A 25,375-nucleotide genomic window follows, 5' to 3' on the forward strand; every position below is an offset into this window, starting at 1 on the left:
TCTAGATTTAGAATTAAGCCCCAGGCCAACATGGTGAAACCCCATCTCTACTAAAAATACAAAAATTAGCTGGGCGTGGTGGCAGGCGCCTGTAATCCCAGCTACTTGGGAAGCTGAGGCAGGAGAATCGCTTGAAACCGGGAGGCGGAGGCTGCAGTGAGCCGAGATCACACCAGTGCATTTCAGCCTGGGTGACAGAGCAAGACTCCATCTCAAAATAATAATAATAATAATAATAATAATAATAATAATAATAACAATAATAATAAAATACAGTAGAATTAAGCCCCAGGGATTATTTCTTCTGGGACTATACTAGGTTTATCTATCAGCCTTCATCCATTTTGGTGTTAGTACTAGGCTCTGCTAAAGGGCATTAACTCTTAGATGCCAGGGTCTGGGAACCTCAGTCGTATCTAACTCCCTTGAAAGCCCCAAACCCTTTTGTCCTGAGAATGGGGTTCAGTCTCCCCTTAACTCCTGAGTCAATCGTCTAATAATTGTTATCTGAGGAAAGAAACCTCCTCAAAGACTTTTTTTTAATCCTATCCTTACCCAAACTGGAACACAAGGAACAATGAGTTAGATGCTTCAGAAAATCTAGTCCACCATCTGAGCCTCTGTGTATACCAGGGCCCCCCGCTAAGAGGGGCCTCACTATTCCTTGGTCCCAGACCCCTCTACCACCTCCCCCAAGCATCGGGGTAACCGCCTGGCTCTGCTGCCTAGGATAACGCCCAGCCCTCCCCTTGCCCCCTGTGGCTGCCTCCCCTTTCCGTCTGTTGAGAGAGGAAGCCAGGGGGTGTTGGGTGCAACCCTGCAGGGCACTGATAAAGGGCCAGCCCTGCCCCCACCCTCTGGGGCCACTGCGGTCAGACCAGCAGGCAAGCAGGCAAGGCAGCCAGCTCCCTCTGGGACCCATGGCCCTCCCCTGGTTCCACCTCTACCCACCCCGCCCTTCTCGGGAAGCTGGTTGCATAACTCAGTGGGGTGTTTGGCAACATTGCTTGTGGCTTGACCTGCTGCTGCTGGTGGTGTACACACACGTTATGAGGGTGAGGGTAGGGGTGGGTTGACCAGGTGTGACAAGAAGTGAATCTTTTAGGGGGTGGGTTAGCAGCATACGTGGAGAATGATAAAATAGTAAAGATATGTGGCCGTGGTTTTCTCCGTATCGTATTCTGTCTCTGCTACCTTTGATGAAGTGGGAGAATCTTGAGGATAGGAAAACCTTAGACATCCCTGCTTTACCAAGTCTTAGGCACTATCCAACCCATTCAGGCTGGCTCCTAATGTTTTGCAATTTGTAAATCAAACAAAGGAGACTTAAGGTAGAAAGGTGTTTGGTCTGGATTTCAGGAATCTGAGAGGAAGGGGCTAAAGGAACCATCCCCTCCTTTGAGGGCTGTAAAGGGTGTTCTGCCTCCAGAACACAGCCTGAGAACCACAGTGAAGTCCTCTTTTTCTGTAGGAGAGGAGTGAGGGTGAGATGGGAGAGACATCTCCACCTAGCCAGTCACCTTATTGAAGGAAGGCTGTCTCTTCACTTAGAACACCCTACTTGACTATGTCTGTCCCTTCAAATAAGTAGTAGATGACCTCAAACACTTCTATGAATCCCTACTATTTATAGGATAAAGTACACTCTCCCTAGATTGACTCTCAAGACATTGTATAATTTAGCCCCTGTCAAATTTTCCAGGCTTATCTTCTCCTACTTCCCATCCCATACCCCAACCTAGCAAACCCAAAGTATTGCTCTGTATTTTATACCTCCATGCCTTCACATCTTTGCTTGGAATACTCTTTTCCACTTCTCTGCCTGGGAAATTCCTAGTTTTTCTCCACAGCCTAACTTAATTGTCACCTCCTCTGTAAAGCCTTCCTTGAATTTCACTGGGCAGAATTTATTTCCTCTTCTTCTCCATAGCACTGTATACACACCTTTATTTTTTTAATTCAATTTTTTTTTTTTTTTTTTTTTTTTTTTTAGATAGAGTCTTGCTCTGTCGCCCAGGCTGGAGTGCAGTGGCGCGATCTCAGCTCACTGCAACCTCCACCCCCTGGGTTCAAGTGATTCTCCTGCCTCAGCCTCCTGAGTAGCTGGAATTACAGGCACATGCCACCACGCCTGGCTAATTTTTGTATTTTTAGTAGAGATGGGGTTTCACCATGTTGGTCAGACTGGTCTCGAACGCCCGACCTCAGGTGATCTGCCAGCCTCGGCCTCCCAAAGTGTTGGGATTACAGGCATGAGCCACAGTGCCTGGCCTATTTTATTTTATTTTATTTTATTATATACACCTTATTAATGTAATTCCCTGACTAGACTTGACTGAAGATACAGACTGTCTTGCTCATCTTTGTGTTCCTGGGATGTAAAACATAGTAGACACTCAATAAATATTTGTTGAATGAATGAATGATGAGCCTTGTGTTACCCATAATTGTCTATGCAACACCAGTATCCTGAACTGATAATTCTTATTCAATAAATGTTTGTTGACTATCTATAACCTGATATCATTATATAGTCAGCCACAAGTGTGACTGTTACCATTCTTCATCCCCTCTGAGTGGCCCAAATACATATGCAAATGAGAGAATTATATCTGAGAGCCTACATATGTGACCCAGATTCATGCCCAAGTCTGAAGAGATTCTGAACCCACATGTAACATGTAATGAAGGCATTGGATTGCCTCCTGTCTTACCTTGATCATGCATGTGCAGTCATGATCTACTGGAAAAGGGATGGAATTCAAAGCATTTAACCATAGGTTTGGCATGGGCATTGGCCAATTCCAGCAGAAGCAGGCAGCACAGGAGGCTCCTTATGGTACCAGCATTGCCTCTTTACTTCCATGGTTGTGTTGCTGGGTTGTTGGGGATCTTAGAGGAGAACTAGGCTATTGGTGGAGTCGTGGGGGACACTTAGAGGGCTCACAGCAGCTGCCTTTTATCAACTAGGACTGAACATTTTCATTATTTTAACAGCAAATACAATCCCATCAGAACATGCTGGTTGAATGCCAGTCCTACTCCAGAGTGGCACCTATCTGCTTCCCCAGTCTTCAGATGTTTCTAATTTAACTTGAACATTGTAAGAAGAAAAAATGTAAGCTGCAGATGTCAGGATTGAAGCTAGACATATAGAGCTGAAAGCCATTACAAATTAGGAGGAAGAAAGGCTCTTTTCTCACAGTCTGTGGAGAAAGATGTTTGACCTGGGGCTTTGGTGGTGTAGCTTGCAGGCAAAAAGATGAATAAGTGGGCTGGGTGAGGTGGCTCATGCCTGTAATCCCAGCACTTTGGGAGGCCAAGGGGGGAGGATTGCTTGAGCCCAAGAATTCAATATCAGCCAAGGCAATATAGTGAGACACCACTTCTACCAAAAAAAAAAAAAAATTAGCTGGGCATGGTTGCACTGACCCATAGAACCAGCTACTTGGGAGGCTGAGGTGGGAGGATTGCTTAAGCCTGGGAGTTTGAGACTGTAGTGAAACATGTTCACACCACTGCACTCCGGCCTGGGAGACAGAGTGAGCCCCTCTCTGGAAAAAAAAAAAAAAAAAAGATGAATAAGGGTACTTACTGGCCTAACAGAGTTGGGTGCCATGTGGCTGGGGTGCTTTGCCTGGGAGAAAGGAGGACAAAGGACACCTGGGGTCCCCTTTACGGAGGTGAATAATCTCCCTGCTGGGCGGCCCCCCACCTAACTCCCTTCACACACTGACAAAAACCTGGCCAAGAAAGAATCCTTTGTCCTGGGACTTCTGAGGCTGAGGGGGGAGGGGAGAAGGCTACAGGTGAAAGGACACATCAAAGCAGTCAGTTGCCCCTCCTCCTCCAAATAGTTCCCCTGCCCTTGTTCCCAGAGCCCAGGTTTTCTGTAAATGAAGGCTATACCCTAAACGTCCAACTGCCTAGACAGCTGGGAAGCTAGACACCTGGTCCTTACCTTCAGCTGCCTTCCACCTTGATATGACTCAGTTTCCCTGTCCCTAGGAGAGCCGTGGGGACACAAGGCGACGACAACCTGTATAAAGTTTAAAGGTCACATTCGAGTGGACCATCAGGTTGGAATTCGTCAAACGCATGGGAGAAACGCAGACCTGGCTGGACTCCTGGGCTGAAAAGGAGGGCTGGGAGAGGCTTGGAGCCATGTGTGCCCCCGCTGGCCAGGAGCAAGGTGGGGGCGGGGTGTGGGCAGAAACCACATCGGGCTCAAGTTTCCTCTCTTGGCCGAAAGGGGCAGGAGGAGAGGAGAGCCACGGGGAAAGGGGAGGGTTGGAGGAAGGACTGAGAACTCAGGCCGAGGGCTTCAGACGCTGGTGCGCCTGCTTGGGGCTCCTGTGCTCAGCTCAGCCTGAGCTTCCACACTCAGCGCTCAGCAATGGCCCGGGGGCGGGGCGCGGTCCTCGCAGATTCTCAAAGGTAGCCGGGATCCTCGTCCAGCAGTGTCAGCTCAGGCTCAGCCTCCCCAGAGACAACACCGGGAGCCTCATCTCTCTCCTCACCCTGCTGTGACTCCACCACAGGTGCCTGAAAGGCAGGGTGTGTGTGGGGGGGCGGATTCCAGTGAGATCCGAGGGGCAGGCTGGGGGGTGAAGGAGGTGAGGGGGGAAAATAACCAACTTTCGGTATCCTAGGAGACCTCAGACTTTCTAGATTGCCCCTGGTTTAGGAATCTGACATATTTGGGAACTCCTCTAGGAGAAGACCTAAGTGGTTTCTTGGGTGCTCTGGGATCCTTGGGGTGGAGGCTGTGAATGGGGACCAGAGAGTGGTCTCCAGAGGCAAGGCACCGCTGAGGGGCTGGGGAGTAGCCAGGAGGAATCCTTCAACTGGTGGGCTACCCTGAGGGAACCAATAGACTACCCTTTCCCCAACTCCATTCCATTACTCTGCCCTGTCTAGGCAGCTGAGAAGGTTTAGGGAAAGCTGAGGAATTGGAAACACTGGATATCTGAACCTCTGAGAAGTGTTGCAAGGTGGGGGGGTTGGATGGGAGATTGCCTCTGGGTTGTTGGCTCCTTTGCCCTTTCTCTTCTCTGTGCCCAGGGGCAGTAGAGATCAGCTGGACCTGGAGGGAGAAGGAAGACATCCCAACCCCAGCATAGTTGCTTCTAACTGGAACTCTTGGCTGCTTGGGAAATAGGGGCTTGGGAAGCAGTGGAAGAGAAGAGAGGAGGTATCAGAACTGCTGGGGCTGGGATCCCCTAGACATCGGTACCAAAGGACTGGAGTTTGGGGTCCAGGGATGAAGTGACACAATAGCAGAAACTCGTCCCCCTCTTCTTTGTTCTCACACATTTGTTTGAGTCATGCATGTCCCTAGGGCACTGAGCTCACTATACTCAAATCTCTCTCCCTCCTTTTTTCCCCCTTCATTCTGTCTCATCTCTGTGTGTCTCTCTCTCTTCGGGAGTTCTCCCTAATCTTTCTAAATAGGTTGCTTACCGGTTAACCAATACCCCAAGTTTTACTAATCCCTCCTCATCCTTTCACTGCACCTATTGACACCTGGAGAGGTGAGGTGGTCAAATAAGCCTCAGAAAAGGGATCCTGAGGCAAGCCCCCTCTCATCGTTCCCCCTCGTTAAGGAAGTTAAGAGCCCTGGGGCAGCAGCTAAGGCCAAATGTATTCCTCTCTCCATCATCCCTCTCCAAATAGTCCTCACTCTGTATTCCTAATCATGAAGCTCTGTATCATTCTGTGAGTACTTAGGGATTATGATAAAAATCTTTCTGGGTAGGACCACCAGGCTAAGAGTAAGGAGGATGGACTTTAGTCCCTGGTGACAACCCCATTTCTACCTAATCCATAATGTTGGGGAGTAAGAGAAGGAACAGACAACCCAGTGGGAGTAAGATGGTGGTGTGACCCCAAAATGCAAAAGCTAAACTGTAAAGTGGGAGCTTCTTATTGTAAAAGAAAGGGAACACAGGGAAGCCCACTTCACTTTCCCAGTATCTCCCCAGTTTCTATACCCTCTATGGTGTTCTATTTGATCCGATTCTGTCTATCTCCCTGATCTATCCCACTGCCTGCCAGCTCTGCTGTCCTCTGAAAGGTAGGCTCTGGAAACCCAGAGGGACCCTATGCCTGGTGTATAGAACACCATCCATCCTTGAGCGTCTAGGGAAAAGCATCCTGCTCCACCTGCCACCTGGTACAAACTTGCTACTGCACCCAAGAGCTGGTTGGAATGGATCCAGAGGTTCTCCTCAACTCTCTCCCCCAAACTCCTGCCTCCCCTTTCTCCCCTTCTTTTTTTTTTTTTTTTTTTGAGACAGAGTCTTACGCTGTTGCCCAGGCTGGAGTGTAGTGGCATGATCTCAGCTCACTGTAACCTCTACCGCCCAGGTTCAAGCAATTCTCATGCCTCAACCTCCTGAGTAGCTGGGATTACAGGTGCGCGCCACCAGACCTGGCTAATTTTTGTATTTTTAGTAGAGATGGGGTTTTGCCATGTTGGCCAGGCTGGTCTCAAATTCCTGACCTCAGGTGATCCACCCACCTCAGCCTCCCAAAGTGCTGGGATTACAGGTGTGAGCCACCACACCTGGCCACTGAGGCACTTTTAAAATGCTGATTCCTGGGTTTATGGATTCAATTCAGTAGATTTGAAGTGGCTTTTAGGAATCTGTGTTTTTACATGTAGCCCAGGTGAATGTGGCACACAATGAAGTTTGTGACTCCCTGAGCTAGATGCAACCTATGGCCTTTAATAGCAATTAGGTTCCTAGTCCTGTCTCCATTTAATGGAAGGGACTGAATGAGAAGCAATTTGCCCACGGTCATGTATCTTTTTTTTTTTTTTTTTTGATGTGGAGTTTCACTCTTGTTGCCCAGGCTGGAGTGCAATGGCATGATCTTGGCTCACCACAACCTCCGCCTCCTGGGTTCAAGTGATTCTCCCACCTCATCCTCCCAAGTAGCTGGGATTACAGGCATGCGCCACCATGCCCAGCTAATTTTGTATTTATAGTAGAGACAAGGTTTCTCCATGTTGGTCAGGCTGGTCTTGAACTCCCGACCTCAGGTAATCCTCCCACCTTGGCCTCCCAAAGTGCTGGGATTACAGGCGTGAGCCACCGTGCCTAGCAAGGTCCTGTATCTTAAGTGCCAGAGAACCTAGGTCTCTGGCCTCCTAGGGCAGGATCTTTGTACTGCACCTTAGAGTCAGATCCAAGAAGATAAAAGGAGAGACAAATGGGAGGATTGGGGTGAGTAAAGAACTGTGAAGCAAGAGTCATTGTCTCTGCCTCCTAAACCCCTTCTCCATTCACTTTGCCTTTGGGCAATTTCCGCCAGAACCTGGGTGGAGGAGGGTGGGGTTCCGGTGTTGAAATGGCATCCTGGACAGACATAAACACCCCACCCACTCTGCCCACTGGCAGAGTTGCCTACACCAACTCCCATCTCTGGGGATGGCAGTAAAACAAGGGGATGGAGGCAAGGGCTAGGGGAGATACTCTTTCAAAAGGATCATTTGTAGTTCCTACTAATTTTGTGGTAAGTCGAAGAGAAGATTCCATATTAAATTGCTGTGATGGGCCATCCTTGTGGTGAGTGGTCTAAGGTCATGCAATTTGAGGTCATACAATCCTATCCTCTGTCCTTCTTTTTCTTTCTTTTCTTTTTTTTTTTTTTTTTTTCGAAACAGAGTCTCACTCTGTCGCCCAGGCTGGAGTGCAGTGGTGCGATCTTAGCTCACTGCAACCTCCGCCTCCCGGGTTCAAGCAATTCTCCCTGCCTCAGCCTCCTGAGTAGCTGGGATTACAGGCGCCCACCACCAAGCCTGGCTATTATTTGTATTTTTAGTAGAGATGGGGGTTTCACCATGTTGGCCAGGCTAGTTTCGAACTCCTGACCTCAGGTGATCCACCTGCCTCAGCCTCCCAAAGTCCTAGGATTACAGGTGTGAGCCACTGCACCTGGCCTTTTTTTTTTTTTTTTTTTTTTTGAGACAGGGTCTTGCTCTGTCACCCAGGCTCTCGAGTGCGGTGGCACAATCATGGCTCACTGCAGCCGTGACCTTTCAGGTTCAAGTGATCCTCCCACCTCAGCCTCCTGAGTAGCTGGGACCACAGATGTGTGCCATTATGCCTAGCTAATTTCTGCATTTTTAGTGGAGATGGGTTTTCACCGTGTTTCTCAGGCTGATCTCAAACTCCTGGGCTCAAGCAATCCTTCCACCTTGGCCTCCCAAAGTGCTTCCCCTCTCCCATGTTTCCTTCATCCTAGCCTGCTTCCCTATACTGATATGGCACTGTATGTCTGTGTGCATGCACATAGACACAATGTCTGACCGTAGAGATCAGGAAGACCTTGCCAAATCTACTTGGAATCTCTTGCTGACGGCAGGGAAAACAGATGCAAGGAAGGTGGGTGTCAGGGAATAGGGAGGTAGCATGAGGAGAGGGACTGACAGAAGAAGATAAAGACACGGGTGAGGGTTTGCTGAGAATTCTAAGCTATCCAAGCAGAAAGGGACCTCCAAGGTCAATTTGTCCAACTCCCTGGTTTTACAAATGAGGAAACAGAGGCCCAGAGAAGTGAGATGGCTTGCCCAACATCACACTGCTGCTTTGTGGCAGAGCTGCAACTAGAACCCAGGTCAAAAGAAAAGGGACTGGAGGGCAGTGTATATTCAAGGCTCTACAGAGACATTGCCCAGAAGGAGAAAGAGAGACTGACACTCCACAGAAAGAACTGATGAATGTAGACTTCCAGTAGAGGTTTGGAGTATGAAGATACAGGGGCAGGAGGGGAAGGTGCCTAGAAGACATTATAGTCAGGTAGAGTCAGGTTCTGGACCTCATCCTGCTATTATTTATCAGCTTCAGTCTCAGTTTCTGACGTACCTTTAGAATCTTTGTGTAAACCAGTCTTTTTTTTTTTTTTTGAGACATAGTCTAACTCTGTCACCCAGGCTGGAGTGCAGTGGCGCGATCTCGGCTCTCTGCAGCCTCCACCTCCTGGGTTCAAGTGATTCTCCTGCCTCAGCTTCCCGAGTAGCTGGGACTACAGACATGTGCCACCCCACCACGCCCAGCTAATTTTTGTATTTTTAGTAGAGACGGGGTTTCCATGTTGGCCAGGCTGGTCTCGAACTCCTGACCTCAGGTGATCCACCTGCCTTGGCCTCCCAAAGTGCTGGGATTACAGGCCTGAGCCACCCGATGAAAACCAATCTTATAAACTAAGCTTGCAATACCAGCACAGTTCTTAACAAGTGCTTACTAAGTCTTTACTAAGGTTATATTACCTCAGAAGAGGAAAGACTTCTGATTGTATGGGTTAAGGTATGACCCAAATGACCCTGTGAGGACACAGGACAGAGGTCCAGTGTCTCCAGAGCCCATTCCTTCTGTGCCTCTGCTGCCTGCAACTGATAAACCTCTTATCTGGCCCAGGCAGGGGAGCCCAGGGCCAGGATAGGAGGAGAGGGCAGAGCTGCTATCAACCACCAGGCCTGGGCCATATCTTGGAGAGGGGGAGGGGCTGTCTGCTTGCCTCTTTCCACAACATGTTCTTGGGGATCCTCAAGCATATACTGTCATCATCTTGGAAAGAAAAGGCTGAGAACGTAAAACTGAGGACAGAGGAGGAAAGCAGGGTGACCCCTGATGTTGCCCTAGAAAATGGAAAACAAAACACAGCAAAACAGAAAAACAGAAGATCTGACTCTGCCTTTAGCCAGGAAAACAGTTTGGGGGAGTAAAAAGTATTAGGGAAAAGAGTGGGCATTTTGCCTGGAAAAAAGGTAAAGACCTCCTGTGCTACCAAAGCAACTGACTGTGGCCATAGTTGGCGAGGTGGAGATCACAACACAGGAAAAGACTTTCCATCTTAAGGGATTGATGAATCCAGCATGAGTGAGGATGGGGAGGAGGCGGTCTCTCCTTCCTTCAGGGGAAGCTGGAGGGAGCCCCTCCAAGGAGGTAGTGCAAACTTGCTGACCCTAGCAGGTGTAGCTCTAACACCTCTTTTCCTTTGACACAGGTTTCTAGAGCCATCTGGGCTTTCCGGGAACCTGGACCAGACTCTGGCCCAGTAGGATGTCCCCGTGTCCTCCCCAGCAGAGCAGGAACAGGGTGATACAGCTGTCCACTTCAGAGCTAGGAGAGATGGAACTGACTTGGCAGGAGATCATGTCCATCACCGAGCTGCAGGTGAGTAAGGGGGGATAGGGCAGGGGAGGCGGTGTGTCGGAGAAGAGAGAAGCAGGGAGTTGGCCTGGACTGAGGCAGAGGGCAGGAGCAAGCAGGGCTCAGGGCTGGTAATGCTCCAGGCACTGGGAAAGGAAGGGAAAGATCCGGATGGAAGACACTGAGGAACGTTGAGGAGGAGGAGTGGAGGAGCAGTGGTGGGGAGGGAATGATCTGATTGGGAGTGTAGGCTCTCTCAGCAGCCACTTGACTCACATCTCTCTCTACCCCACCTCCTGCTCTCCCTCCCTTGCTCACCTTCTTCTCTTCTGACCTGCCTCTCTGATCCTGCCATCTTCTTCCCTCATTACCTCCGCCTGCCCTTGGCAACTGGGCCCGTTTACCCCAGGTAGCAGAGCAGTAGTTCAGGGGCCTCAGGAAGGGGAGTCGGACTATGCCAGGGTCCTCTCCTCCTGCTACTTGGACAAAGGGGTGTCTGTTGGCTTGACAATGATGCCTTTGTCCCCAGCTGGGCTGGAGCAGGGTGGCTCCCTGATGTAGGTTGGGGGCCTTGTTTCTAGCATGTTCTCTACTTCTCGCTGCACCTGGGCAGGGACAGAGGGACTGAAGAGGAGAAGGCAGAGCTTGTGCTGGCTCCCCAAGGTGCTTCTTAGCCCCCAGCCACCCCCCTTTTACTACCCTGCTACCATGCTTAGCACCCTCAGGATCTGCCCTAGGCCCTCTTCCCACACAGCGGCTCCCTCTGCTGGGCATCTGGGGCATGGCCAGGATCTGAACTTGACCCTTTGACCCTAGATAACTGCAGCAGGAAAGGGTTCTGAGGGGTCATCTTGGATAAAAAGGCTTTGACTTCCTGAAGGAAATAAAGGAACATGAGCCATTTCTTTTTTTTTTTTTTTTTTTTTTTGGGACGGTGTCTTGCTCTGGCGCCCAGGCTGGAGTGCAGTGGTGCAATCTTGGTTCACTGCAAGCTCCACCTCCGGGGTTCACATCATTCTCCTGCCTCAGCCTCCCAAGTAGCTGGGACTACAGGCGCCTGCCACCACCCCAGCTAATTTTTTGTATTTTTAGTAGACAGGGGGTTTCACCGTGTTAGCCAGGACGTTCTTGATCCGATCCTGTGATCCGCCCGCCTTGGCCTCCCCAAGTGCTGGGATTACAGGCCTGAGCCACCATGCCTGGCCGAACATGAGCCATTTCAACCCAGTAAGAGCTTCTCCAAGGAGAGTTCATAATTGTTCCAATGTTAGGTAGTCTTTTCTGCAGTCCAACCTCAGTGACTTCCATTCTTGCTAAAGCTGCATTTTTCGTTTTTTCTTTTTTTGAGAGGGAGTCTTGCTCTGTCGCCCAGGCTGGATAGTGGCACTATCTTGGCTCACTTCAACCTCCACCTCCGGGGTTCAAGCAGTTCTCCTGCCTCAGCCTCCCAAGTAGCTGGGATTACAGGCATTCACCACCATGCCCGGCTAATTTTTGTATTTTTAGCAGAGATGGGGTTTCGAACTCCTGACCTCCTGACCTCAGGTGATCTGCCGCCTTGGCCTCCCATAGTGTTGGGATTATAGGTGTGAGCCACCATTCCTGGCTTTAAGCTGCATTTTTCTTGCAACAACTGTATCATAACTTTTCAGGAAGCTTCCCGTGATTTGTGGCAACTTTGTTTCCTTGTTACTACCTCACTGGGTCTTTCAGAAGAATCCAGCTTGGTCCTGAGAGAGTGTTGGTTTCTCTTCCTTAGTCTGTCTCCAAATCTCTTTGTGTCTTTCCTTGCAGGGTCTAAATGCTCCAAGTGAGCCATCATTTGAGCCCCAAGCCCCAGCTCCATACCTTGGACCTCCACCACCCACAACTTACTGCCCCTGCTCAATCCACCCAGATTCTGGCTTCCCACTTCCTCCACCACCTTATGAGCTCCCAGCATCCACATCCCATGTCCCAGATCCCCCATACTCCTATGGCAACATGGCCATACCAGTCTCCAAGCCACTGAGCCTCTCAGGCCTGCTCAGTGAGCCGCTCCAAGACCCCTTAGCCCTCCTGGACATTGGGCTGCCAGCAGGGCCACCTAAGCCCCAAGAAGACCCAGAATCCGACTCAGGATTATCCCTCAACTATAGCGATGCTGAATCTCTTGAGCTGGAGGGGACAGAGGCTGGTCGGCGGCGCAGCGAATATGTAGAGATGTACCCAGTGGAGTACCCCTACTCACTCATGCCCAACTCCTTGGCCCACTCCAACTATACCTTGCCAGCTGCTGAGACCCCCTTGGCCTTAGAGCCCTCCTCAGGCCCTGTGCGGGCTAAGCCCACTGCGCGGGGGGAGGCAGGGAGTCGGGATGAACGTCGGGCCTTGGCCATGAAGATTCCTTTTCCTACGGACAAGATTGTCAACTTGCCGGTAGATGACTTTAATGAGCTATTGGCAAGGTACCCGCTGACAGAGAGCCAGCTAGCGCTAGTCCGGGACATCCGACGACGGGGCAAAAACAAGGTGGCAGCCCAGAACTGCCGCAAGAGGAAGCTGGAAACCATTGTGCAGCTGGAGCGGGAGCTGGAGCGGCTGACCAATGAACGGGAGCGGCTTCTCAGGGCCCGTGGGGAGGCAGACCGGACCCTGGAGGTCATGCGCCAACAGCTGACAGAGCTGTACCGTGACATTTTCCAGCACCTTCGGGATGAATCAGGCAACAGCTACTCTCCTGAAGAGTACGCACTGCAACAGGCTGCCGATGGGACCATCTTCCTAGTGCCCCGGGGGGCCAAGATGGAGGCCACAGACTGAGCTGGCCCAGAGGGGTGGAACTGCTGATGGGATTTCCTTCATTCCCTTCTGATAAAGGTACTCCCCAACCCTGAGTCCCAGAAGGAGCTGAGTTCTCTAGACCAGAAGAGGATGACAATGGCAACAAGTGTTTGGAAGTTCCAAGGTGTGTTCAAAGAGGCTTGCCTTGAGGGAGGGCTGGAATCTGTCTTCCCTGACTCGGCTCCTCAGGTCTTTAGCCTCCACCTTGTCTAAGCTTTGGTCTATAAAGTGCGCTACAGAAATGGCTTTTCACTGTGTCTTCCTTCTTGAGGGAGGGTGGAAGCTGAGATAATTATCTGTTTGAATCTTACCAAGTTCACTTCATTCTCCCCAGAGCTCTGTGTGAGAGGTACCATAAAATTTGGGCTTGAGGCTGAGCATGGTGGCTCACACCTGTAATTCCAGCACTTTGGGAGGCCGAGATGGGCGGATCACAAGGTCAGGCGTTCGAGACCAACCTGGCCAAAATGGTGAAACCCCATCTCTACTAAAAGTACAAAAATTAGCTGGGTGTGGTGGTGCACGCCTGTAATCCCAGATCCTCAGGAGGCTGAGGCAGGAGAATCACTGGAATCCGGGAGGTAGAGGTTGCAGTGAGCTGAGATTGCGCCACTGCACTCTAGCCTGGGTGACAGAGCGAGACTCCATCTACAAAAAAAAAATCTGGGCTTGAGCAGTATGGGGATCTACCACCTTCACCTCCTTTTCAGAGTCAGAGGCCATGGATGATCTGAAGAACCCCACACTCCCTGGTGGTGCCCTATTTGTAGAGCTTGGAGAGCTGCCCAAACTGACTAGACACCCTGTGCAAAGGTTCCTGATGTTTACGTCTCTTTTCTCTCAATTCTCCCAGCACAAAAAAGCCCAGGATGCCCATAGGCCTTTCTTTTTTTTCTTCCCCTCCTGCTTACCTCTCAGCCTGGGTCCTCCTAATGTGCCAGAGTTCTCTCAGAAGACTGAATGGGCTGTTCTTGGCTGGAATTTATACATCAAAATTTCAGAAGATTTCACACCGAAGCTTTGGTAAAACCTGCTCCACAGTGGAGTACAATATTTATTTCTGTGAAACGTTTTCTCTGATTATGTTAGACAAACACTACCCAGATCTTTTTTTTTCTTTTTTCTGAAAGAGAGTTTTGCTCTTGTTGCCCAGGCTGGAGTGCAATGGCACGATCTTGGCTCACCGCGACCTCCACCTCCTGGGTTCAAGCGATTCTCCTGCCTCAGCCTTCGGAGAAGCTGGGATTACAGACATGCACCACCATGCCCATCTAATTTTGTATTTTTAGTAGAGACAGGGGTTTCTCCATGTTGGTCAGGCTGGTCTTGAACTCCCGACCTCAGGTGATCCATCCGCCTCAGCCTCCTAAAGTGCCGGGATTACAGGAGTGAGCCACCGCGCCCAGCCAACACTACCCAATTCTTGTTTTGGGGCCCTCCTTTTCTAGATCCTTAAAGATTTTTTTGTTTGTTTTCTTTGAGACGGAGTTTCGCTCTTGTTGCCCATGCTGGAGTACAATGGCGTGATCTCAGCTCATCACAACCTCTGCCTCCCGGGTTCAAGTGATTCTCCTGCCTCAGTCTCCCAAGGAGCTGGGATTACAGGCATCCCCCACTACGCCCAGCTAATTTTGCATTTTTAGTAGAGATGGGGTTTCTCCATGTTGGCCAAGCTGGTTTTGAACTCCCGACCTCAGGTGATCTGCCTGCCTCAGCCTCCCAAAGTGCTGGGATTACAGGCTTGAGCCACCGCGCCTGGCTTTTTTTTTTTTTGAGACAGAGTCTCGCTCTGTCACCTAGGCTAGAGTGCAGTGGCACGATCTCAGCTCATTGCAACCTCAACCTCCACCTTCTCTGCCTCAGCCTCCCAAGTAACTGGGATTACAGGCGCCCGCCACCATGCCTGGCTATTGTTTGTATTTTTAGTAGAGATGGGTTTCACCATGTTGGCCAGGCTAGTTTCGAACTCCTGACCTCAAATGATCTGCCTGCCTCGGCCTCCCAAAGTGTTGGGATTACAGGTGTGAGCCACCGTGCGCAGCCTAGATATTTTTTATTAGTCTATTTTGCTTCTTCTTGAAACAGAATATAATTCACTAAGTTTCAGATTCCTTACCCATATCAGTTAAAGTCCAGTCAAACCTCCCTGACAGGACACAATCTCCTTGCTTGGAGTTGTATGGTCTCCAGTATTCCCAGTCACTGAATTACACAGCTTACCTTTTCAGAATATTTTACATTTACTTTTTATTCAATTTTACTAGCTCCATTCCAACATTAAAACCTTACATCCAAGTTCTGATCTGGACACCACAGGCTGAGGTGGGAGGACTGCTTGAGCCCAGGAGCTTGAGACCAGCCTGGACAATATAGGGAGACCCTGTTTCTACAAAAAAAAAATTAGTGGGTGGGTACAGTGGCATATGCCTGTGGTCCCAGCTATGTTGGAAGCTGAGGTGAGAGAATTGCTTGAGCCTGGGAGTTCGAGGCTACAGTGAGCCAAGATCATGCTACTGTACTCCAGCCTGGGCGACAGAGCGAGACTGTCTCAAACAAAAATGGACACCACAGATACTGAGACCTAAAAGCAGCACAGTGATTAGGGAGATATGGAGTGTGGTCTCTAGCCTAAGTTTAGGGAACAAAAACAACTTGAAGCACTTCCTTTTTTTTTTGAGATGGAGTCTCTGTCGCCCAGGCTTGAGTGCAGTGGGCTGATCTCAGCCCACCTTAGCCTCCTGAGTAGCTAGGACTAAAGGCGCATGCCACCATGCCTGGCTAATATTTGTTAGTAGGGATGGGTTTCACCATGTTGGTCAGGCTGGTCTCCAACTCCTGGGCTCAAGCAATCTGCACACCTCAGCCTTCCAAAGTGCTAGGATTACAGGCATGAGGCATCCAGTGTTTCCACATTGTTTTTTGTTTTTGTTTTTTTTTTTTTTGAGACAGCGTCTCTCGCTCTGTCGCCCAGGCTGGAGTGCAGCAGCAGGGTCTTGGCTCACTGCAACCTCCGCTTCCCAGGTTCAAGCAATTCTCCTGCCTCAGCCTCCCAAGTAGCTGGGATTACAGGCACCTGCCACCATGCCCAGCTAATTTTGGCATTTTTAGTAGAGACGGGCTTTTCACCATGTTGGCCAGGCTGGTTTCAAACTCCTGACCTCAAGTGACCCTCCCGCCTAGGCCTCCCAGAGTGCTGGGATTACAGGTGTTGAGCTACTGTACCTGGCAATGTTTCCACATTTCTTTTTTTTTTTTTGAGACGGAGTCTTGCTCTGTCGCCCAGGCTAGAGTGTAGTGGCACGATCTCGGCTCACTGCAACCTTTGCCTCCTGGGTTCAAGTAATTCTCCTGCCTCAGCCTCCAGAGTAGCTGGGATTATAGGCATGCGCCACCACGTCCCGCTAATTTTTGTATTTTTTTTGGGCAGGGGGGACAGAGTCTCGCTCTGTCACCCAGGCTGGAGAGCAGTAGCGCGATCTCGGCTGACTGCAACCTCCGACTCCCCGGTTCAAGCAATTCTTCTGCCCCAGCCTCCTGAGTAGCTGGGACTACAGGCGCCCGCTGCCACGCCTGGCTATTTTTTTGTACTTTTTTAGCAGAGACGGGGTTTCACCGTGTTGCCCAGGCTGGCAACCCGCCCACCTTGGCCTCCCAGTTAGGATTACAGACATGAGCCACCGCGCCTGGCCAATTTTTGTATTTTTAGTAGAGATGGGGTTTCACTATGTTAGCCAGGCTGGTCTGGCACTCCTGACATTGTGATCCACCCGCCTCGCCCTCCCAAAGTGTTGGGATTACAAGCATGAGCCATCGCGCCCGGCCATCTTATTTCCACATTTCAAGCTGCAAAGGGCAGGGGCTTGGGCTAGCTGTTCAGAAATTTAATTAGTTTACCTAAGAGACGTCAGATCCCCCTGCTCTCATGAAAATCACTAGTGAGGTCTTATACACACACACACTTGTTCAGCGTGCTGACCTAAACAAGGTGGAACATAGTTTGAAAATAGAGCAATCTGAGTTATATGATCCAGTGGTTGCAGGAACTTGGGACAGGATTTTATCTTCAGCCTATTTCCTCATTTAGAAAATAATGGAATTTACTTTTCACAGTATTATAATAAGTATATAGCAAAGTACATGGACTGAAACAATGTTTCTCTTCAATAGGAATGCTTTTAGGAAACTATCCTTAGTAGTTTTCCTTTCCCTTCAAGGAAATTTGGTTGTCTACAATAAAAACCTCTAGCAAATGCCAAGTCACAAACTGAGACCCCTGACATTACTTCCCCCAAGTATCAAAAGGCTAATGGAACTTAGTCCCATATACAGTTATTTCAAAACAGCATGGGTGTTAAAAGGCAAAAATTTCCCAAGAATCCTACCTCCACTTTTGTTAGGCTCAAAACTGAGGCTGGATAAACTTTCCTTGAAAATAACAGAAACAGTTTAGTGGCCAGGCACGGTGGCTCACACCTCTAATCCCAGCACTTTGGAAGGCCAAGGTGGGCGTTGAGGCAGAATTGCTTGAACCCGGGAGGCAGAGGTTGCAGTGAGCAGAGTGTCACTGCACTCCAGTCTGGGTGACAGAGGGACACTTCGTCTCAAACACACCACACACACAAGAACCTAAGCATTTGCTAGAGGGTACAATTATTGCTTCCAAAATAGTCCTTACATTTTTAGGCTATCTTTGAGAGGCTAAGTCTTGCCTCTCATTCAGTTCACTTTCTTACTCCTGGCTTGAGAATTCTACTGAATTATGAGACAGCTGGCCAATAAACCCAACTTGTTTGCCAAAGATGAAATCCATTATGTCCTTCTGCAACAGATGGTGAGCGTAAGTCCCAATAGAGACCTACTGAGCTCAATGGCAGTGCTACAACTTGATTTTCCCTTGCCAGGGGAGCTAGAAAAAGGACATGCTCAATTGGATCAATAGTAAAGTTTACTTATAGTGAGCCAAGAATTACTCCTGTAGTGAGAACCCATTTCTATTTTCATTAAACCATGAAGCTGAATGGGATGAATCTAAATATAGAAATTCACATTAGAACCAACCATATCCTCTCTAACCTCAATTTCAACATGTTATTAACCATAGATATCACAAAGGAGGACAAAACAAGCAGAACTAAGTTAAATACAGTTTATTAAAAAAAAAAACCCCATTCACAAAATGGAATTTGAGCTGCAGAACAGCTCATGTAAACTGCATGGCAGTGATAACGAAGTACAGTGGCTCAGATAAAGGTCTTCACAAGGACGTTCCTGCAAAAGGCAAAAGAGGTTGTAAAGTATTCATATAAGCAGAGGTGAATGACTACACAGTTATATCCACTGTCACTACTGGGAATACCTGGTTGCCTAATAACTCTTTTTGCAATTGGATGAGATTACAAAGTGTTTTGGTTTAAGGTACAGCTTGTCATTCTCCCTTTTTACTTTGGGAACGCAGGGCATTCTTTTGCTGAGCACTAATTTGTAAAAACTTACCTTTCTGCCACGAACTGGGACAGATGAGTTTCTGTTTTTAAGAGCTGATAAGACTAGTAGCAGACTCCTCCCTAGAAAAGTAAACAACCTTTAGAACTAGCTCTAAGACCAAGTCCCATCTCAAGCTAAACCCCCCATACCTCCCATTAATAACCCACCCATCCCCCCACCATTTGGGGAAGAGTCTATTACTTTGAGCCATTATTTTAAGGAAATGGGTCAAAAGAAGATAAATAAAAGGGCAAAAATTTATATTCACAGTACAAATAATGTGCTCACTTCCTTCAACTGGGAGCCACCAATAGGGTGTCAATTTAAAACAATTCATCTCCAGAAAAACCAAGTTCAGCTTAACTGGACTAGTTTTGGCTCAATATATTAAGAAAAATGTTTTAACAGAAAACTGGACTTTAAGTAACTATATGGATGTAAGTAAAATCTGTTCTTACCTACCCGCATAGCAATAAAACCTTTCCTCCTGGTTCTGACTGCTAGTCCTAAGAGTCAGGTGTGCCTTACTCTTGTCTGCCTCCTTCCTTGCGATGATCACTGATATTTCACTCCCTCCTAGCTTTCATGGAGCGTGCCGTGGCCTGCCCCTGGCTTATCTGTACTCCACATACCACAAGTGTCTACTCTCAGCTGTAGAGTGTCTGAGCTCGGAGCCATTCGCGCTATACTTGCTAGCAGTTCCTAGTAGCTGAACATCTCTCCTGGATCTTTAAAGGCATTGTCACGAATCCTGAGGTATCTGCAAACTCCCTCAATAGTTAGGGTTCCACCTGCTATTGCAAACTCAGCCAGTATCATGGAACTATCACCCATGCTTTCCCACCCACCACCACCTCCCACCCACCTCCCACCACCCTCCTCCTCCCCAAACTTCCAACACACCCATGGGATGGAATATACAGTCCTATTGATAGACAAATCTCTATGCTACTAGGTACAATAGCACTGAAATTGAGAGAGCACCAAAGGTAAGGCTCAAAAGAATCTATGTACAAATAACACATTATTGGATATTAACTGTTAAAGGTTTAGAAATCATTTTCTATACAATTAACATTTTAGGTAGGTTGTGTGACCCCTTGTGCCATAAAGGGAAACTGCAGTTAACATGAAATTATGTAGAAAAATTTAGTTTCTACTGGTATGGTTTGAATCTCCAAATTAATTAGTATAGTTAACTGATAGAACCTCTGAAGGCCCACCCAACCAGAACCCAGTCAAACCGCAGTTTTCCTTTAATGTAAGCCTATCTTTACGTTCATTAAAATGCTTTCTGATATTAGTTATTTTTAAAAGGCCTCCCCAGACACTTCAAATCTGTGGATTTATGGAGCGGCATTAGCCAGCAGCTAGTTTCTATTCCCTGGCAGAGCTTTGAACTTGAATTGTGATAGAAGCATTCAACATTATTATCAGGGGGAGTGGGTAGGGAAAGTCCAAATCTCTGCCAGTCCCAAATCCATACAGTTGTCATTTCATTCAAGAGAATTAAATCGTTTATTGATTACACATGATAATGGATACACAAGCTTCATTCCCATCTATAATTTTATCTGGTACCATTATTCAATTTAGATATATTGCATAGGATGTGCCAACAATCACTTTTATAACCATTCCATGATTTTGCTTGGGTAATCCCTTTTAATGGTGAACTTCAGGTCACAACAGTAACTGTCAGTTCAACTACACCAAGGTTTCCGAAGACAATGGCTTCTCCACCCAAGCAGGTTGTATATAAATTCCAAATAGAACCTGGCATCACCCTGAAGGAATTCTAACTTCACACTGTTGGGGAAATTTACCAAGATGGCTTCAGAGTAGACTAACTTTACACAGCACATTAAAAAAAAAGACATTTATTCAGCGTCACGATCAGACTATTACATTTAGCAATCAACAGCATGGGGTGCAAAAAAAAAAATCTACATTAAAACCCTTTGTTGGAATGCTTTACACTTTCCACAGAACAGAAACTAAAATAACCTGTTATACAATTAGTCACAAATACAGTCCTCGAGTTTTTTGCCCATACACATGAGTATTTGTCTAAAACATGTCTTCTTTGTAGCAGCTAGGCCCTGCCACCACTGTGCTTGGCTGAGTTCACAAATCTGTTGTAACCTGTAGCTTCCCTGTCACTTCTCTGGCTCTCCTCTCCTGCTAAGCTTTGTTTCCTGTTGAACAATATGGAATAAAGTTGTTAATCTAAACATATTAAGACTCAAGGCTACAATCCAATATCAAGTTTGTTTCCCACAAATTTTGCTGATCTGAATATTAACTTTATATCCACAATTACTGCAATTATAATGTTAACTATGTTGCACTGCTCAGCTACATTAGGGTTATTGGGTTCATCAGCAATTTAAAAAATTATGTCAACACACAAAAAGGTGCTTACTTACCTAATTAAAATCTTCTGCCACTGCCATAGCTACTGCTGCTGCTGGAACCGCCATAGCCACCTGAAAAGTACAATTTTTCTTTTAAAGTTTCAAAGTGCCAACAGTAATGTTTTCATATTTGAGATAATAAAAGTTAAATTCAAGTGTCTGGCCATTTAAAAATGGCCCCTACTACAAGGGAGGTGGTAAAGAGGTCCCATGATTTTTCTAATTTGTAATCAAATAATCACTTTCTGAAGGTTCTAAACTATAAACGTTTTGCTGCCCAGACATAGCAGTTAAAGGGCTTTCTTCCCAGCAGTAGCTACAGACACTCTTTTGACATTATCCAAAATTACATAGATACCATACCTTGGTTTCGCGGTTTTGCAAAGTATTGGCCTCCACCGCCATAGGGGCCAGAGCTTCTGCCTCCAAAATTTCCTCCCTTCATGGGTCCAAAATTTGAAGACTGATTGTTGTAATTGCCAAAATCATTGTAGCTTCCACCACCTCCAAAATTGCTTCCTATGAATGGGAAAGAGGGCCTTTATCTGTTACCTGAGGATGATGTTAGTTTCCAATTCTGTTTAGCAGTCAGAATAAAATAAGGTTGAGTTATCAGCCTTCCTTTCTCCCAAACTATGGTGACTCCAATCTTTGCATTTCATTCTCTGGGAAAGGCATTCAGTTGAATAATCCAGTAATACAAAGAAAACTGGCCTAACTCACCATGACATAAAATAAAGAGATTTTCAGAGTGGCACAAGCATACCCTTCAGCCTTGAAGGCCTTCACGGATCCAGGGCCACAGCAAGCAGAAGTATCTTGGATACATCAACTAAGCGCCTAAGGTCCCAAAGGAGTTAAGATACTAAATCCTTCTATGATACTAATCTAACTCAAAGACAACACTATCCACTTATCTCTACTATTTGGGAGTGAGGCGGCCCCAGCTTAAAGCTAGGAGGAGGTAGCATAGCAAGCCCATTTGTTTTTAATATACCATGCAGTGTACCACACAATGCTTCAACAGCACCAGAACCCAAGCTCTAAAAGGCTAATCTAGCTGTCACACCAAGTACTTGGATCACTGGATACCTACCACTACCACCGCCAAAGCCGCCTCCGCCTCCGTTGTTATAGCTGTCATAGCTGCCACTCCCGCCATAGCCACTGCCCTGGTTTCCATAACCCTGTCCACCACTTCCATAGCCTCTGCTTCCTCCAGAGTAACCAGGGCCGCCTCCTCCATAACCACCTACAAGAATACAATTCTTCTCAATAAGACAAAAGTATTTGACAATGAAAACTTGTGCAAGTGTAACGGCTGAAGGCCTGCTCACAGCATGCGTGTTATGGGCAAAGTTGAGTTTGACATGCACCAGAATTTTAGTCTCTACTAACCTATTCTAAAGATCCAGGTTGCCAGGAATTTTTCTCTACTTATTCCTAAAAAACTTACCATCATTACCAAATCCATTATAGCCATCCCCACTGCCACCATATCCACCACCACCACGGCTGCCACCAAAGCCACCTGTAAGAAAAAGTTTCAAGTTTTAAGTATGACTTGCACTTAAAGTGACATTCTGAATGCACTTCCCGTACTGTAAAATCTTCATAGCAAAGATGGTGAGAAGTCAGAACTACATGTAGATAAACCATACATACCACGACCACTGAAGTTTCCTCCACGACCGAAGTTGTCATTCCCACCGAAACCACCTCCACGACCGCCACCAAAGTTTCCAGAACCACTTCGACCTTAAGAGATGAAGTTTAAGCATTAAATCATTCATACTGGAGTAACTCAAAGTTACCTTTAAGGTTTAATTAAGCAACAAGCATACCTCTTTGGCTGGATGAAGCACTAGCCATCTCTTGCTTTGACAGGGCTTTTCTAACTTCACAGTTGTGGCCATTCACAGTATGGTATTTCTGAACTAAAAAAAAAACACAGATACAACATGGTATCAGGGTTTAGAATGCCATACAGATTGTGGAACCCTTGCTAAATGCCACTATCTGATACTTACTGACAATCTTATCCACGGAGTCATGGTCGTCGAAGGTTACAAAGGCAAAGCCCCTTTTCTTGCCACTGCCTCGGTCAGTCATGATTTCAATCACTTCAATTTTTCCATACTGTTCAAAATAATCTCTTAGGTGATGTTCTTCAGTGTCTTCTTTAATGCCACCAACAAATATCTTTTTCACAGTTAAGTGGGCACCTGGTCTTTGAGAATCCTAATAGGAGAAAAACCATAGGTTTAGATTAGCAAAGCCTATACTCGAATAAAAAATTTTCATAAGTTTAGAAAACTCCCGAATCTTAAGTCCATAGCAGCACATATCCAAGTAAGTTTAAGAAGAAGAAAAAAAAACCCACTCACTTCTCTGGAGACAGCTCTCTTTGGTTCCACAACTCTTCCATCCACCTTGTGTGGCCTTGCATTCATAGCTGCATCCACCTCCTCCACAGTGGCATATGTGACAAACCCAAAGCCCCTGGAGCGCTTGGTGTTTGGATCTCTCATTACCTGAGAACAGTGTTAATTTATGTAACACGAAGTCTGACCGCAGAAGCTTTTGTCATTTTAACTTTGAATACGGCAATAGGAAACTTTACACCAGCCTTTTATAAAAAGTCGTTCAGTTTCCCACTACCCTAGATTTAAGAGGTGGCTTTTAAAATCAAAGCAGGACGTTCCTTTGCCAACAAAGCTCTAACTATAATGCTATTAACTACTTTCATAAGCATTCGGAGAAGACTGCACCAAGATAAGCCAAGGAAATCGGCTGTTTTACTGCTTTGTCCCTTCCAAATCTTACCACACAGTCCGTGAGCGTTCCCCATTGCTCAAAATGGCTCCTCAGGCTCTCATCAGTTGTTTCAAAGCTCAACCCTCCAATGAAGAGCTTCCTCAGCTGTTCGGGCTCTTTAGGAGACTAGAGTGGGGGGAGGGGGAAGTGTTAAATGGGCTACAACACGAAACAATTTCCATCGAGGAAAAGAAAAACTATACACCAACTGTGTACCTAGCACTTATTGTTCGTTCAGGTCGCAACAAGACACGTGCTTCTGCCTATCAAGGGAGGCCGTATGCTGGGGTTGGGAGTGCTAGGAAATCGCAAGCGCAGCGTCCCTAGTCGCCTTCCGACGCACGCGCAACAAAGGCTTGGGCGGTAGGGGTGCATCTCCACAATGGGACTAATCGCTCTTTAGAAAACTCGCTCACCAAGGCAAGGTTTAAAAAAAGACAAAGATCCTGTGTGCCTAAGAATTTTGCTACGAGTAACGAGTCCCGCATGATAACTCATGGTTGGCGGAGAGCGGCCTCATGGCGATCAAGAGGACAAAATGGCGACTTGAACTTTGGGAGGGGTAGGCCGTGGCAGCGACCGAAGGAACTGTAGAATGGGCTGGTGCAAGGAACGAAACCAAGCAGCATCTTACCGATTCAGGAAAGGAAGAGAAAAAAATTCAAGTGGGAAAGCGCGCCTAACTCACCTCTGACTTAGACATGACGGCAGGGTGAAGAGAGACTTTAACGATGCTTCTTCGGCGGCGTCCACGGGCAGAAAGGAGCAAGTAGACGAACGTATCTGCCAGCCTACCTTCGCCCTCTCTTTTTTACCCCGCCTCCTCGCTTTCGGCATTGGTAGACTCCGCCCTGGAACAGCTCTGATTGGATACTTGAAATCGCTTCCCCCTGCTATTGGCCTGTGGTGCCACATTGCTGTGTAACGTCATTCCTTCGGTCGTTCTACGCCGTCTCCACCCCTTGGAGTCCATTGGTTCCCGAGTAATGTTATTGTTAACCAGTCTGATTGGCCAACCGACCAATCATTCACATTTGAATCTACCTTGGGTGTTTAACACCTTTTTAATCTTCCACGCGCAAATATTACAGTCAAGTCGCTTGGCAAAGCATGATTAACACTATGTATTAGACAAGCAGCCAGGAGGTAACAATTTTTTTGCAATGAACTCTTGTTGACCGCACGTGTAGTAAAATGGCGAGTTTTGCGCAGGCGCATTAAGAAGTTCCACCTGCCTCTGAGAACACGTGAAATGGCGGGCAGGACTAGGCAGTGAACCTACGGCGCCTGCGTGTTGGCGGGAGTTTGTCCTAGCTTTGCGCATGCGTAGTGGGCGGAGAAAAAAGGTCCGGTCCCAGGATTGGTTGCGCAGGCGCAGGGAAGGATCCGTTTTGGCGGGCGGTTGGCGTTGCGCAGAAGGCGGCGGCGGTGGTGGCTTGTGGTGCGGCCTCACCATACAGGAACAGGGCAGACGTTAGCGTGAGTGATCACTCTCAATCCCGGGTAAGTGGCAGACAGTCTTATCTACCCATAGTGGGTCTTGAACTGACTCCATTTGGGCACGTTATTGTGTGAAATGAATGGACGGCGGGGTGGGGGGATAGTGAAGGGGCAGCGGTGGGTCGGGCCAACCAATAGAAGAACAGGGGGCGGGATGTTTTAATCGCCGTAGGT

At 47.7% G+C, this 25,375-nt stretch overlaps 3 protein-coding genes across 9 annotated transcripts in view; 2 read left to right on the plus strand and 1 right to left on the minus strand.

The window, feature by feature from the left end:
* Positions 1 to 4,326: 4,326 nt before the first annotated feature.
* NFE2 (nuclear factor, erythroid 2) lies at positions 4,327 to 13,229 on the plus strand. Of its 3 annotated transcripts, XM_001170837.7 has the most exons (4): positions 4,327 to 4,541; positions 5,065 to 5,194; positions 10,015 to 10,184; positions 11,955 to 13,229. In XM_001170837.7, the coding sequence occupies exons 3-4, from the start codon at positions 10,071 to 10,073 to the stop codon at positions 12,960 to 12,962; spliced, it is 1,122 nt and encodes a 373-aa protein (XP_001170837.3). In that variant the 5' UTR covers positions 4,327 to 4,541; positions 5,065 to 5,194; positions 10,015 to 10,070; the 3' UTR covers positions 12,963 to 13,229. The 3 variants fall into 3 exon arrangements, with proteins under 3 accessions (XP_001170837.3, XP_001170885.3, XP_001170865.3); XM_001170885.5 differs by lacking the exon at positions 5,065 to 5,194; XM_001170865.7 differs by lacking the exons at positions 4,327 to 4,541; positions 5,065 to 5,194 and adding an exon at positions 9,561 to 9,775.
* Positions 13,230 to 18,115: 4,886 nt separating this feature from the next.
* Positions 18,116 to 24,512, minus strand: HNRNPA1 (heterogeneous nuclear ribonucleoprotein A1). 4 transcript variants are annotated; one of them, XR_002938703.3, is made up of 12 exons: positions 24,390 to 24,512; positions 23,711 to 23,827; positions 23,272 to 23,418; positions 22,915 to 23,125; positions 22,729 to 22,821; positions 22,550 to 22,642; positions 22,341 to 22,415; positions 21,981 to 22,136; positions 21,248 to 21,403; positions 20,897 to 20,956; positions 18,477 to 18,547; positions 18,116 to 18,251 (listed from the first exon to the last, which is right to left on the minus strand). XR_002938703.3 is itself a non-coding variant. In XM_063784894.1 (11 exons), exons 1-10 carry the CDS (start codon positions 24,402 to 24,404, stop codon positions 20,901 to 20,903), a joined length of 1,119 nt encoding a protein of 372 aa, XP_063640964.1. In that variant the 5' UTR covers positions 24,405 to 24,512; the 3' UTR covers positions 19,967 to 20,665; positions 20,897 to 20,900.
* A 245-nt stretch (positions 24,513 to 24,757) lies between these two features.
* The window catches only part of CBX5 (chromobox 5), a 58,120-nt gene continuing 57,502 nt past the window's right edge, over positions 24,758 to 25,375 (plus strand). Inside the window, exon 1 of one of the 2 annotated variants that reach the window (XM_063785599.1) lies at positions 24,758 to 24,847. The gene's annotated coding sequence lies outside the window, so the exon portion shown is untranslated. Of the gene's footprint in view, positions 24,848 to 25,086; positions 25,205 to 25,375 lie in introns of those variants that run through there. The other variant, XM_016923282.4, reaches the window with a different exon arrangement.

The sequence above is a fragment of the Pan troglodytes genome, chromosome 10, assembly GCF_028858775.2.
Source record: "Pan troglodytes isolate AG18354 chromosome 10, NHGRI_mPanTro3-v2.0_pri, whole genome shotgun sequence".
NCBI lineage: Eukaryota > Metazoa > Chordata > Mammalia > Primates > Hominidae > Pan > Pan troglodytes.